Source organism: Agelaius tricolor, unplaced genomic scaffold (genome assembly GCF_023055355.1).
Source record: "Agelaius tricolor isolate 1412-34295 unplaced genomic scaffold, bAgeTri1.0.p SCAF_3, whole genome shotgun sequence".
NCBI lineage: Eukaryota > Metazoa > Chordata > Aves > Passeriformes > Icteridae > Agelaius > Agelaius tricolor.
This window is the reverse complement of record NW_027269263.1, coordinates 69,524,168-69,538,778: the sequence shown is the minus strand read 5'-3', so window position 1 is coordinate 69,538,778 and position 14,611 is coordinate 69,524,168. Positions and strand designations below refer to the sequence as shown.

Genomic DNA, 14,611 nt, shown 5'->3' with positions numbered 1-14,611 from the left:
ATATGGAGCTGCTCCATACACAGAAATGGGCCAGGATTCTCCTCTTGGCCACGCTGGCAGCCCTGGATGGGACCCAACCCCTGGTCCATGCAGAATCTCCATGTCCTGTTACTCCTCCCTGCAATTCCACCTCCACTTCCTCCTCCAGGAGCTTCCCAAGCCAAGCTCAGATTGTCCCTGCCCAGTGGGATTAAAACCCCAGGGATTTCAGCAGAGGCACAGCCCAGAACCAGGGATGGGGCAGGAACTGGGATCCAAAACCTCCTTCTTCTGGCTCATGGGCTAAATTTAGCCCAGTCTGGTAATGACCTAAAAAGCAGCTGATGTGGGTTTGTGTGACGCCTGTGGCTCCTCCAGCCACTTCCTGAGAGAGGGATGGGCACGTGGCAAAGCCCTGCTGCCTCCTGGGTGCTCCAGGGGACCCAAATGGGAAATGTGGGCAATGCTTCACCCCTGCACCCCAAGGATCTGCTGGGTGCTCCAGGAGACCCAAAATACCAAATGTGGGCAATGCTTCACACCTGCACCCCAAGGATCTGCTGCCTCCTCCAGGAGACCCAACATGGAAATGTGGGCAATGCTTCACACCTGCACCCCAAGGATCTGCTGCCTTCAGGAGACCCAAAATGCCAAATGTGGGCAATGCTTCACACCTGCACCCCAAGGATCTGCTGGGTGCTCCAGGAGACCCAAAATACCAAATGTGGGCAATGCTTCACCCCTGCACCCCAAGGATCTGCTGGGTGCTCCAGGAGACCCAAAATACCAAATGTGGGCAATGCTTCACCCCTGCACCCCAAGGATCTGCTGGGTGCTCCAGGAGACCCAAAATACCAAATGTGGGCAATGCTACACACCTGCACCCCAAGGATCTGCTGGCTCCTGGAGACCCAAAATGCCAAATGTGGGCAATGCTTCACCCCTGCAGCCCAAGGATCTGCTGCCTCCTGGGTGCTCCAGGAGACCCAAATGGGAAATGTGGGCAATGCTTCACAGCTGCACCCCAAGGATCTGCTGGGTGCTCCAGGAGACCCAACATGGAAATGTGGGCAATGCTTCACACCTGCACCCCAAGGATCTGCTGGGTGCTCCAGGAGACCCAAAATACCAAATGTGGGCAATGCTTCACCCCTGCACCCCAAGGATCTGCTGCCTCCTGGGTGCTCCAGGAGACCCAAATGGGAAATGTGGGCAATGCTTCACACCTGCACCCCAAGGATCTGCTGGGTGCTCCAGGAGACCCAACATGCCAAATGTGGGCAATGCTTCACACCTGCACCCCAAGGATCTGCTGGGTGCTCCAGGAGACCCAACATGCCAAATGTGGGCAATGCTTCACACCTGCACCCCAAGGATCTGCTTGAGCCAAGTGGTTCCTGCTCCTGATCCATTCCATATCCTGACAGGATTAGGGGAAATTCCCCTTTCAGGGTTTTTTTTGCTGTTTGAAGCACCTTGTAAAAGAATATCAAAGCTTTCAGCATCACAGCCCCATCCAGCTTTTCCTGGGATGCCCAGCAGCACATTCCCAGCTGCCCCTGGAAATAAAACAAAATCTGCAGAGGATTATGGAGTTCACCCATCCCAGGTTTCACCTCTGGAGCTTTCCAAGTCTGGAGCAAACTGGCAAGAGAAACTCACACACAGAATACCCTGAAATGCCTTAATGGCACTGAACTTGGGGTGGCACCAGAGAAACCTGTGACTCTGGAAGCCACCAAGAGCCACAGAGGGCAATTTAAAGGACTTGGTGGTTATTGAGCTGAAAAAAACCTCCAAAACTCTTTAAAAAACCCCATTAATGCATCTCAAAACTCTTTAAAAAAACCCCATTAATGCATCTCAAAACTCTTTAAAAAAACCCCATTAATGCATCTCAAAACTCTTTAAAAACCCCATTAATGCATCTCAAAACTCTTTAAAAAAACCCCATTAATGCATCTCAAAACTCTTTAAAAGCCCCATTAATGCATCTCAAAACTCTTTAAAAGCCCCATTAATGCATCTCCTGAGCCTGCAGAATCCTGCACAGCCACACTCAGCAGGAAGCCCCTGCAAAACTTTGAAGCCCAAAAAGAAACAAACCTCAGCAAACTCAACTTTGAGCAGCACAGGACTAAAATTTGCCTCTCCCGAGACAGAGAGGCTGGTTCAGGCTAAAGCAGCCAGTTCATATGGAATTTTGGGGTGGAAAGGACCTGAAAGATGACCTGATTCCCACAGCTTCCCTAGAGCAGGTTTGCTGTGCTATAACACAAACTCTTCTCACACACAATTCCCACTTATCCAACCAACTCCAGATAAAAATTAATGGGAAAAAAGCCCCAAAGCCACATTGAGAAGAGGCACCAGGGCTCTCTCTCAGCACTCTGCCACCACAGAATCCCTGCACAAAGCCCACAACCCCATTTCTTGCTACATTTAAACAGGTGGAACAGGTCAATCTTGGCTTACCCCTCACTCTTTTCCAATAAATGCCACTGAAGTGAGGAAAATTTCTGATTTTTTCCAGAGAAATGACATTTAAAAAGCTCTGGCAGTTTGGGAACACACCTGGGGAGCTGCAGGGATTGTTGGGATGCAGCTGAGGGGGATTTGACCCTCTGGGACACACCAGAAGAGCCAAACACAGCCCTGTCCTCCACAATCTATTCCCTAAATGTGTAAATTTGAGTTTAGCACCAGGATGTGCAGATGCTTTAAATACAGGTCAGCAAATTTCCCGATCTCAGAGCAAGAGCAAAGTTGTGGCAAACCTTGAAATGCAAAATGGGACCCTGGCAGGGACCAAAGGGACCCATCAGGGGCACATTCTTGCTCACCAGCTCATTTTAGGGGATCTTTTGTTTCATCTGGCAAGGCTCAAGTCTCGATTTTACTCCAAGCAGTGACCAGTGACTCAAGCAGGGCTCACAGTTGAACAGTGAATTTGCTAAAATTATGTGGGAATATTTCTTCAGTCCTGCCAAACTGGGGGTCTGAAGCACTTCCCAACCCTGTCACTGCTGGTTTTGGGTTTTCTCCACACTGGTTCTGCCTCCTGCCCAGTTTGCAGAACGTGGTGATTTTCTGGGCAATTTTTGCTCCAAATTGGGCAAGCATTTAAAAGAGAATTAAAATTACCTTTTCATGGCAACACCAAACAAACCACGGCAGAAACCACGGAGTAAAAAACCAGTGGATTCCGAGTAACCTGCAGCCTTCTCAGCAGCTGTGAGCATGACAAAAAGTGTTTAAGCCCCAGACCCTGGGGCTTCCCAGGAGGCACAGGAGCTGAAAAAAGCGTGGAGCAGCTCCAGTGGGACAGGGTGAGTTCACACCTCCTCACATACCTTCCCTTTCAAGGAACACAGGCTCTGGCTCTCACTTACCGGCATCTGATTTCTGACATCCCAGCTTTTCAACCAGCCCCGAGTGCCCCCTTCTCAATGCACATTCTGCTGCTGGGATCTGAGCTTTCTCCAATATCCAGGCAAGGATTCCTGCCCTGGGCCAGGAGGATTAAATTACCAACGATGTTAAACAAAGCACTGATCATTCAGCTTCCTTATTTCCACTGCTTCCCTCAATTCAACACTGACACAGCCTCAAAAGAAAAAAAAAAAAATTAAATATAAACAGTGGGAAACAAAAAGTAGGAGGTGGCTTCAGGAGCAGCAAGGAATAAATCAGTGCAACCACGCTGAGTCACCTCAGAGATGTGACATTCCCAGGGTAACTCTGCACTCCTGGAAGGATTGGCCCTTTATTTCAGCCCTGTAGATTTGGAATTGAGGATTCCCAAAACCAGCAAAAATCAGTCCCTGACTGTCTCCTTATCCAAACAAAGCCCCTGCAGAGGTGTGACATTCCCAGATAACTCTGCACTCCTGGAAGGATTGGCCCTTTATTTCAGCCCTGTAGATTTGGAATTGAGGATTCCCAGGCAAGGCCATTCCCAAAACCAGCAAAAATCAGCCCCTGACTGTGTTCTTATCCAAACAAAGCCCCTGCAGAGATGTGACATTCCCAGGGTAACTCTGCACTCCTGGAAGGATTGTCCCTTTATTTCAGCCCCCTTGACTCTGGAATTGAGGATTCCCAGGCAAGGCCATTCCCAAAACCAGCAGAAATCAGCCCCTGACTGTGTTCTTACCCAAACAAAGCCCCTGCTGGTTCCCAAACCTGGCTCTGTGTTTAGAGAGCTCCTAAAGCTCAGCAGCACAGCCAAGGGGGATGGATGTGGGTGCCTTGGGAAGGGATCCCAGTGCTGCTGAGCCATGGGCACGTCCTGCCACAGAAGATGAGCTCAGCACCAAAGCAGCCGGGGCTTTGTGAGCTTTAAAACCTGCCTGGCTGCCATGTGAGAGCAGGGCCAGCCCTCCTGGCTTTGGGGATCTCAGGGGGAAGGTCACTGAGTCTGAATTAATGGCATCAGACAGAAGAAAAACAAACCCAGTTTCAGTAGAAAGGAGAGGGTGAGGGAGCCGTGGCTTCCCCTGATGGAGCAGCTTTCACCTGATTTAGCAGCAGGGAAAAACCTCCCAGCATTCCCAAAAAGGAAGAAAAAGCAGGGAAATAAAAGGAGAATTTAAACAAAGGGTGGATTAGAAAAGGGTTTTGCCTGAACAAATCAGTTTGGGAGCAGCCAGGAACCAAAGGCAACGTTTGGGCTGCATCTCTCACCAATTCCATGCCCTGTTCTCTCTGCCCAGGCACATGGGGGTTCCCAGCCCTGGGAGTGCCCAAGGCCAGGCTGGATGGGCTGTGTGGGACACCCTGGGCTGGGGAAGGGTCCCTGCCCATGGCTTGGCTGGGAACTGATCAGCTTTGAGCTCCTTCCCACACAAACACCCCATGATTCCATGTCCTGCTCCTCCAGGCTCCTCTCAGTGCAGACCTCCCAGTTTTATGTTTTAAAAAGGCAAAAATTCCCTTCCCCAAATGCATCTGCAAGCTAAACCTGGCCCTTTGCAAGCTAAAAAGAGACCTGGCTTCACAGCACTCACACTCCACTGAGCAAGGCTTAAAGGAGCAGCTTCATTTCCAAAACCAAGAGGAGCCTTGGCTCCTAAACCGTGGCCATGCCAATGATCCCAGAGCTTCAGAGCCCAGCTTTAAAACTGCATTTTGATTCAGAAACTCCTTTAAGAGCAAAATCACTTTCAGTCCCTGCTCAGGCAAGCCAGGGATGTGTTCTGGTGCAGCTCTCCTGCTGCAGAACTCGGGAGTCTCCTCGGACACAGCCTCAGAGCAGGCCTGGACCTGCCAGCACCAAGGCAAAACAAAGCACCACAGCCCACAAAAGGGAAAAAAAAATTGCCAGCGTGGTTAAGTTAATAATTTATCAATCTTTTCAACTTTGCATCCATTAATCTACCACGGTGGAGGTTAATCCAGGACACTCAGGCTCAGTATCACACACTGGATTTTACTTCTTCAGGGGGTTATGCTTGGAGCTGATCCTACCCTAAAATCTGTTTTATCCAAACTCCTGTATTTTACAGCCAGCCAGTGTCTGTCCCTGGTGCTAACATCCCAAGCTCACCTTCCCAGGCCATTCCTGGCTCCTCCTCTCCCAATGCCATTCCTTCATCATGCAGGGCAGCACCTCACCCCTGCCCTTCCCTGCCATCCCACAGCCCCAGCAGTGCCCACAAACTGTGCTGTGACACAGCTGTGACACTGAGAAGGCAGCAAGGGCCTGCACAGCTCTCATTTCCACCCCTGTCACTGCTCAAAGCCAGGTAAAAGCCCCCTGGAATTTGGCAAATAATGCAAAATTTATTTAATAATCAACTGTCAGCTTTTAACCGCTCACAGGGAATGACACAAAGCCTCCGGGGTGAGCTCCTCTAAAAGGCAGCAAATGTCATCAATGTAGACTTTTCCCCAAGAAAACATCAACAAATTCAAAACATTTTTAAGGAAATAACACCAAGAACCCCCAAACAATTAAAGCCAGAGATTGCAAAACCTCTCAGAATTGTCCACCCAGACACTCTATTTGTACAATCCTTAACAAAAAACCATTTTCTGCTGTTTTCTTGTAGTGATTCCAAGGAAAGCAAGCACAGGGAAATGCAGCAATTTCTGGAAAGCAGCATCTGACCTTCAGCAAAACCACTCCAAAATGGCTCTAGCCCTTCCTGAGGCTGAGTCACGAATATCTGGGAGTCTCCATCACCTCCTGGACATGGATCATGGATCATGCAGGATGCCAGCCCTGCTCTGTAAGTCCCAGTTTAAAGGGATTCATTGCACAGAGCACCAGCTCCGTTTACAGGTGATCCCCCCTCCACTGCTCTGCAGCACCTCGTGCCAAGTGATCTGGGAGTGGTTTGGCTTCTCCTGGAAGGCTGCACCAATCTGCTCCAGGGAATCACTGAAGTGATTTAAGATTAGAGGATGGCTCTTGGAAACTGCAAAATAAAACAGTGGCCAAGTCCTGAATCCAGAACCAACCCTATCATTACTGCATACACAAGAAGCAGCAAATCACTGTTTTCCAAGAGATTAAATCCACCCTCAACCTCAGGCAGATCTCTAGGGAGGCTGAGGAGCTGGGAAGAGATGGGGAGTGAAGATGAGGAGGCAGCAGCTGGAGGTGAGGGGTTGTAAAGGCGATGGGATGAGTGTCACAGACACATTTCATGAAAAATCCCTTCCTGAGGATTTCTCCTCCTGAGAAGCTGAGAGGCCTCAAGAACAAAATGTAACCAATGGTTATCTGCTGCTGTGGAATGCAACAGGAACAAAATGTAACCAATGGTTATCTGCTGCTGTGGGATGCAACAGGTGCAGCTGGGATTGGGCTCATGGGGTTGTTTCTAATTAATGGCCAATCACAGCCCACCTGGTTCAGACTCTGTCTGAGCCACAAGCCTTTGTTATCATTCCTTCCTATTCTATTCTTAGCCAGCCTTCTGATGAAATCCTTTCTTCTATTCTTTTACTATAGTTTTAATATAATATATACCATAAAATAATAACTCAGCCTTCTGAACCATGGAGTCAGATCCTCGTCTCTTCCCTCATCCTCAGACCCCTGTGACCACCAGCACAGATGAGGGGGCACAGCAGATGGAAATCCTGGGAAGAGACAGCCTTGGTGATGGGACAGGGAATCCTGCCCTCCTCTGCACTAACAGCACTCCAGGGGCACCCTCACCCAGGCACAACCAGCTCTGAGCACCCCAGGGAGGTGAAAAAAAGGAATAAAAGCAGCAGGGAAAAGTGAAGTGAGACCCAGCACCAAAAGCAAGTGAGCCCATGTCCCTGGGATGGGCTGGGGGATCCATCCCATCCCAGAGCTCACCTGTGGGAGCCCAGCACATCCCTGGAGCACCAGCCCAGACCCTGCCAGGGGGCTCAGAGACCCTGGCACAGAGCCCAAGATGCCCCTGTGGTTCTGATCATGGAGCAAATCACCAACCTCAGATGGAGATCTGCAGGCCATGACAGTGCAGTGGAATAACAGTGAAAATAGTGATAATATCATGGGGTGGAAAAGTAGATTTTAGGGTTTCTGGTATGGGGGTTCAGGAGGCAAGATGGAGGGATCTGGGTGTGTCCAGCCTTTCTCCTTCTTCTTCCTGGCCTCCATCTCCTGCTGTGATGGTGGCACTTTTGGATTGGTTTAGGGTAGAAACTCACTGTCTAACATAGGGGATAGGTACTGGGAAGTTATGGTGAATATTGCACAGGTAGTTTTTAGTATAAAAGATAACACAGCCCCAGGGGCAGGCAGAGTGCCTCTGTCTGACCTGCTGAGCAAACCTCGGCTGGACAGGAGAAAGAATTTTAGTGATAAGAAACAATGAACAACCTTGAGACCGAGAAATGAAGAGCCCTGACTCCTTCTCCAAGCACCAGGCTGGGAAAAGAGACTGTGTGACACATCTTGGGGTCACTGTGAGCAGCCAAACCCCAACCCTCACCAGAGGCTCCTGCTGGGAGGGACCCACAGGGGCTGCACAGCAGAGATGCCAAGGTTGGGTGATCCTTCAGTCACCAGGGCTCTGTTCTGCTGAGGAGACACAAAGAGCAGGGCCCTGTGCTCATGGCTCCACACATGCATGGACAAAACCCCCAGGGACATGGAGGCACTGAATGCACACAGGAAGACACAAAGAAGAGCTGAGCTCTGATACTCACACCCACATCTATAATTCACCTCTCATATTTGGAAAAATAAAAATGTTATTCAGCATTTTTGCTGCCAGAATAAAGCCCAGGACAGCAGGAAAATTCAGGCACTGCTGCCTCAGAGTGGGATCACCTCTGAGTCAAGCAGACAGTGAAGGCAGGAGGAGTTTGGCTGGGAATCTGCTCCATATGGGAGCCTGTCACTTGAACTGTGGGCTCTCTCCTCCCTCCCTTCCCAACAGCCTGGGATGTGCTTATCCCAATCCAAGCACGGTTAGAGGAGGGTACTGAGCACCAACAGGTGCTGAGAACATTTGGTGACGCTGCACCCAGCTCTGGGGGCTTCCAGAGGCACCTGCCCTCCCCAACAGCCCCATTCCTGCTGCTCTGCCTTCATGGAAGGGGGAAAAACCAGGAAACCAACAGGGGAAAAGCCTGTCAAGGCTTTCAATCTAGCAATGAAACCTAGAATAAATAATAAATAAATGTTTCCTAGGATAAAGAGACAAAGAGGGGGAAAGTCTATCAAGACTTGACATTTAGGGGAAAACAAAGAGGGAGGGAAAGTCTATCAGGACTTGAAATTTAGGGGGAAAAAAGTAGAAAATAAAGAGGGGGAAAGTCTGTTGAGACTTTCAGTTTAGGAATAAAACCCAAGGAAACAAAGAGGGGAAAAGTCTATCAAGACTTGAAATTTAGGGGAAAACAAAGAGGGGGAATTCTATCAAGACTTGAAATTTAGGGTGAAAAAGAAGAAAACAAAAAGGAAAAAAGTCCATCAGAACTTGCAGTTTAGGAATAAAACCCAAGGAAACAAAGAGGGGAAAAGTCTATCAAGAGCTGAAATTCAGGGGAAAACAAGGGGGGGAATTCTATGAAGCCTTGAAATTTAGAGGAAAAAAAAAAAGAAGACAAAGAGGGGGAAAAGTCTATCAAGAGTTGAAATTTAGGGGAAAAAAAGAAGAAAACAAAGAGTGACAAAGTCTATCAAGGCTTTCAATCTAGAAAAAAAAATCCAAGGAAACAAAGAGGGGAAAAGTCTATCAAGACTTGAAATTTAGGGGAAAAAAAAGAAGAAAATAAAGAGGGGGAAAGTCTGTTGAGACTTTCAGTTTAGGAATAAAACCCAAGGAAACAAAGAGGGGAAAAGTCTATCAAGACTTGAAATTTAGGGGAAAATAAAGAGGGGAAAAAGTCTATCAAGAGTTGAAATTTAGGGGGAAAAAAGAAGAAAACAAAAAGGAAAAAAGTCTATCAGGACTTGCAATTTAGGAATAAAACCCAAGGAAATAAAGAGGGGAAAAGTCTATTAAGAGTTGAAATTTAGGGGAAAAAAAGAAGAAAACAAAGAGTGACAAAGTCTATCAAGGCTTTCAATCTAGGAAAAAAATCCAAGGAAACAAAGAGGGGAAAAGTCTATCAAGACTTGAAATTAAGGGGAAAACAAAGAGGGGGGAAAAGTCAATCAAGACTTGAAATTTAGGAGAAAACAAAGAGGGGGAAATTCTATCAAGACTTGAAATTTAGGGTGAAAAAGAGGAAAACAAAAAGGAAAAAAGTCCATCAGAACTTGCAGTTTAGGAATAAAACCCAAGGAAACAAAGAGGGGAAAAGTCTATCAAGAGCTGAAATTCAGGGGAAAAAAAGAAGAAAACAAAGAGTGACAAAGTCTATCAAGGCTTTCAATCTAGAAAAAAAATCCAAGGAAACAAAGAGGGGAAAAGTCTATCAGGACTTGAAATTTAGGGGAAAACAAAGAGGGGGGGAAAAGTTTATCAAAACTTGAAATTTAGGGTGAAAAAGAAGAAAACTAAGAGGGAAAAAGTCTATCAAGGCTTTCAATCTAGGAAAAAAACCCAAGGAAACAAAAAGGGGAAAAGTCTATCAGGACTTGAAATTTAGGGGGAAAAAGAAGAAAACAAAGAAGGGAAAAGTCAATCAAGATTTGCAGTTTAGGAATAAAACTCAAAGGAACAAAGAGGGAAAAAGTCTATCATGACTTTTAGTTGAGGAAGAAAAAAATCCAAGGAAGCAAAGAGGAAAAAGTCCATCCAAACTTTCATTTTACCCCCTCAGCTCCCAGACTGTCTGCTCCTCCAGGAACAGGGCAGGACAGGAATTCAGGGTGAGTTTGAAGGAGAAATTGATTTAAAACCCCCAAAACATTAAAAAAACCCAATCATCATTGAATGCCAGTGCGTGACGATGAGCAGAAGCAGGACAGAACACTCCTGTGAAGATTAAATGTAATTTTCCCCTGGAAATGAAACAATGCAGGGCCTCACTGAGGGGCATCTCCTGCTTCATCCAAAACCTGGGACCTGCCAGGGTGTGCAGGGCTGGGGGCTCAGCTCCCAGCTCCCATTATCAGCTCCTGCTGCCCAGAAATGCTGAGTATGTGGGAGTCACTCTGGGAAGTGTTTCCAAAAGCTCACCAGGATGGTCCAATAGTCCTGGTGACACCTAAAACCAATCCCCTACTGCAAATCCCAGCCCAGCTTCCCCAGGAAAGGCAGGAAAAGCAGCTGGCACAGCCTCCTGGACCCAGTGCAGGGGAGAGCAAGGAGATCATCTGACAGGCAATGTTTGTTTTCCTGGAATCCCGGGCTCACTTTTGGGGTTTTTAAACTGTTACAGCAAAGAAAAGGCCTCTAGAATTTGTTTAATCAGCATTTAGTGCCCAAATGCCACTTCAGAACTGGGAATCTGGGAAGCATCATCCTGCCAGACTCCTCCTCAGTATTCCAAAAACTCTGCTCTGAGTCTGGGGAATGAGATGGGGAAATAATTAAAATTACCCCTATTTTTCATTATTTTAAGCAGGGCTGGGATGTCAGGCTCCACCAGGCACTCTGCTCCAAGCAGCCCTAAGCAAATCCACATTTCCCAGTTTGAACTCCATGATTAAACAGGTGCACTTGGCTTTCAGGCCTGCTCGAGGAGCCCCGGCTCCCAAATCCTGCCCTTTGTCAGTCCAACTGACAAAGCAACAAAGGGAGAGGGAACTTCCAGCTCCAGCCAATTTTTTGGGAAAAAAAACAACATCCAGCCACCAGCAAAGGCTCTGAATTCTGCTCTAAAAGCAGCAAGATGATACCCTTGGAAGTTGTCATTTAGGCAACAAAGATTATTTATTTTCCTCCAGTTGGTTTGGTTTAGGCAGAGATTTATGGATGATGAGTTCTCCTAAAGACAGGCACCACCTCCCAAGCCACGTTTACCTGATTTGATTTATAAAGCACCACCTGTGACAGCATTTCTGGGAAAAGGGGGGGCTCTCCCAGTTCTGGCAAGGGGCTGCTGCCAGGTCTTTGTGCATTTTGAAGCATCACCACACGATTCCCCTCATCCCTGGAGACCTCATTAAAACAGAGCCCCAGAAGTGGGGCAGAAAGAAGCGTAGCGTGACATTCGAAAATTTACATTCAAAGTTTCCAGAAATATCAGTCCTTTAAAACAAAACAAAACAAAAAACCCCAAACAAAACCCCCAAAAAAAAAAGCAACAAAGCCCCACCAAACCCTACCAAAACAAGACATTCCAGTGCACAGGCTCTTCCCTGGGGACAGGCCAAAGAGAGCAGAGCCACGTGACCCCGCGATTGCTCAACGCCGCTCTTGGAAGGTGTTCAAGTGGGATGAGAAGTGCCATGTAAGCCTATAATGAGCAGAAAAAGGAATTTATCCCAAATGTAAACTCCGTCCTACCCTTTGCCTCCACGGAGCAAACACGGCCGGGGGAGTGTGGAGATTACAAAACGCTCTGCAGGTAAACTAAGGAGCTTTGTACCTTTATTCTCCTTGACTCAGGACGAGCCTAAAATTAGCAGGGAGCGCGAGGCTCCGTGAGCCACGCTCCCAGAGCCCCGGCTCTGCAAAGCGGGCAGCGCAGGGAGGCTCAAACAAAGCTGCCCACTATTTATAATTCCTTTCAGGCACAAAACAGGGTGACACTTCCCTTTTCCAGCTCTGACGCTTAAAAATAGAGCTTGGGGACTACGAGGCAGCCAGCAGCGTTTCTCCACAAAAGGAGGAAAATAAATCAGCACTAAATAAACTCGCGGCCAAGGGGAAGCTGCGGGCGCAGCGCAACAATGAACCCCGGGGCTGGAACGGGAAACGGCCCCGGGCTCCGGGGGTACGGGGGTGCCGGGCTGGGTCCCCCATGGGTGTAAACAGCCCGGCAGGGGCACCCCTGGATCAGCTGCAGCCTCGCTCCGCCCCGGGCCCGGTTTCCGGGTAGTAACAGAGCAGCCAATCCGCGGAGTTGCGAGAGCTCGAGGCCTTTTCCCTGCAAACAGAGCTCCGGGGCTGGCACTCGCCCCAAAGCCGGGGGGAACCACAAAGGGGAGCCCCTGTTCTGCCATCCCCAGGGTGGGAGCTGCCCAGAGAGGCCTGGCCTGAAGGCCCAGGGCGTCCCAGTGGGAGAATCTACACTTCCAGGCTGCTGCTGAGGTGTTTGGGGAGCACAGAGCCTTCCTACAAAAGCCTGCTCTGAAGGGTCACAGGTCACCCAGGAAACTCTGCCGGGAGCCCCCCAAAAAGGGGAGGAGGGATCGTGGCTCTCTTTTCCCAGCCCCAGCAGCACAAACCCGGCCTGGAGGGAGACAATGAGTGCCGGGGAGTTGGAGCACATCCTGGCCCGGGAGATGATTAAACATCGGCTGCACACATCCCCGCAGAGCTCTGCCCTTCCTGCAGCCCCTCCGAGAGAGAGCAGGCACCTCTCCCCTCCCCTCCTCACAAAGAGGCATCCACAAAAGGACACGGACGTGGTAGGATTGAAAATAGGAGCCATAAAAAGACCTCGCTCGGCTCCTAAACCTGTCAGAGCAGGAGAAGGCAGGAGTGTTATTCACCCTGCTCGTGCCCCCTCCCTCCTGGGAAAGGTAGCCCTTGGCAGGCCATAAATCCATACTATTATTCTCCGTTGGATGAAGGGGATGAAAAGGGAAACTGTAATGAAAATGGCAGCAAAAAAGGGGGGTAAAAAAAACCCCAAACAAAAACCCTCCACAGCGACAAAACCCTGAAAGGCCCAGGAGGAGGAGATGCCCTCAAGCACATTCCTTCAGTCCCTCCCCTGGGCAGCACCGAGACCCTCCCGGCTGCCGTGTCCCAAAGCAGAGCCTGATTCCAGAGCAGCTTCCAGAGGGGGAGATTCCCCAGGGAAGCTCTCGGGGCCTAGCGAGCGGCTCACCCCGGGCGAGCCAGGCAGACAAACAAAAAAGGCCGGGGAGGGAGGGAGGGAGCGAGCGAGGGAGGGAGGGAGGAGTGCTGAGGAGTCATCTGACACATCCAACTTCCTAAGTTTGTTGTCCGCAGGAGACCGACTGCTCTAACCCTCACCCCTCGGAAAACAAGGAAAAGCAGAGCCGACAACGAGAGCTTTGCTTTTGGAAAAGCCACTGGGGTTCCTTTTGTCAGGGGGCAGAAAGAGCAGGGCAGAAACTGCCCGGCACCGAGAGGAATCCCGGATATTCGGGGCTTTCTACCTACCCAGCTCCCAGAAACACACAGCAAAGCCACTTCGCAGGGAAAAACCTGCTCTTTGTCCTCCAAAATGCTGCGATCGCTGGAGAGGCCGGCAAGGAACCGAACAAAAAGGGGAAAAAAAAAAGAAAAAAGAAAAAAAGGAAAAGAGGGGGGGAGGGGAAAAGGAAACAGAGCAGCAGCCGATCGGGTCGGGCCTCGGCCCCTCTTTCCAGGGTATCCCTAAGAAAGGTTTTCCCCCCTCGCTGAACAGCTGGAATTCCCGACCCTCCTCCCGGTGCGATTAAGCATCGATCGCAATTGGCGGAGTCTGACATGTGTGTAACTTTAAACCCCCGGATAAAAATAGCTCCGATTCGAGCACCATCAGGACTCATTTCCTATTTGCTTCAAAACAGGGCGAAAAATACACCGAGAGCAGCTTTGTGGGGAGAAAGGCGCTGCGAGAACGTCAGACAAGTTTCCTTCGATAAGCCACAAACAGGAGCGCTGCTGCTGCTCCTCCCTCCCCCCCCCCCCCCCTTTCCAAAAAAACACCACCAAATCCAGATAAGTTTGTTTATCTCTCTCTGGGAACTAAATCAGACCCGTTTCTCGACCCCTGAGAGCAGCAGGGCAGAGTCACCAGCCCTGAGTCCTGCTGAGGGAGGTCGGGCACGTTCAGGAGACAGATCCGAGAAACATTTCATCCACTCTTGTCATTGCTACCCTTTCCCGGCTCGCACCGCCACCTTGTAAACAAAAACTATTAATAAAACAATCCCAGAACCGAATTCCCAATGGTATTTTTCAACGCCACCCACTCTCCAGACAGAGAGAAAAAAGGGATTCACCGCCCCGTAAAGGGCCAGGAATAAAAACAAGGAGGAAAAATATAAACAGATCTATGTAGGAAGAAGGGGAAAAATAAAAAGTAATAAAGCCTAACCAAACCTGGAGGGTTACATAAACCTCTTGGGAGACGGGCTCGGGCCCTGATGCCCTTCACCCAC

At 49.2% G+C, this 14,611-nt stretch overlaps 1 protein-coding gene and 1 long non-coding RNA gene across 5 annotated transcripts in view; one reads left to right on the top strand and one right to left on the bottom strand.

The window, feature by feature from the left end:
• Positions 1-14,611, bottom strand: part of UBE2H (ubiquitin conjugating enzyme E2 H) — a 56,371-nt gene that overhangs the window by 40,936 nt on the left and 824 nt on the right. For 2 of the 4 annotated variants that reach the window (XM_071424239.1, XM_071424241.1), the window contains exon 1: positions 11,654-11,793. The exons of the other annotated variants lie outside the window; for them this stretch is intronic. In XM_071424239.1, the coding sequence (XP_071280340.1) occupies positions 11,654-11,778 (125 nt within the window). In that variant the 5' untranslated portion in view covers positions 11,779-11,793. Of the gene's footprint in view, positions 1-11,653; positions 11,794-14,611 lie in introns of those variants that run through there. 4 annotated transcript variants of the gene reach the window in all.
• On the top strand, positions 10,683-14,532 carry LOC139588625 (uncharacterized). Its single transcript, XR_011678759.1, has 2 exons — positions 10,683-11,895; positions 13,452-14,532. It is a non-coding gene; the product is annotated as an uncharacterized lncRNA (long non-coding RNA).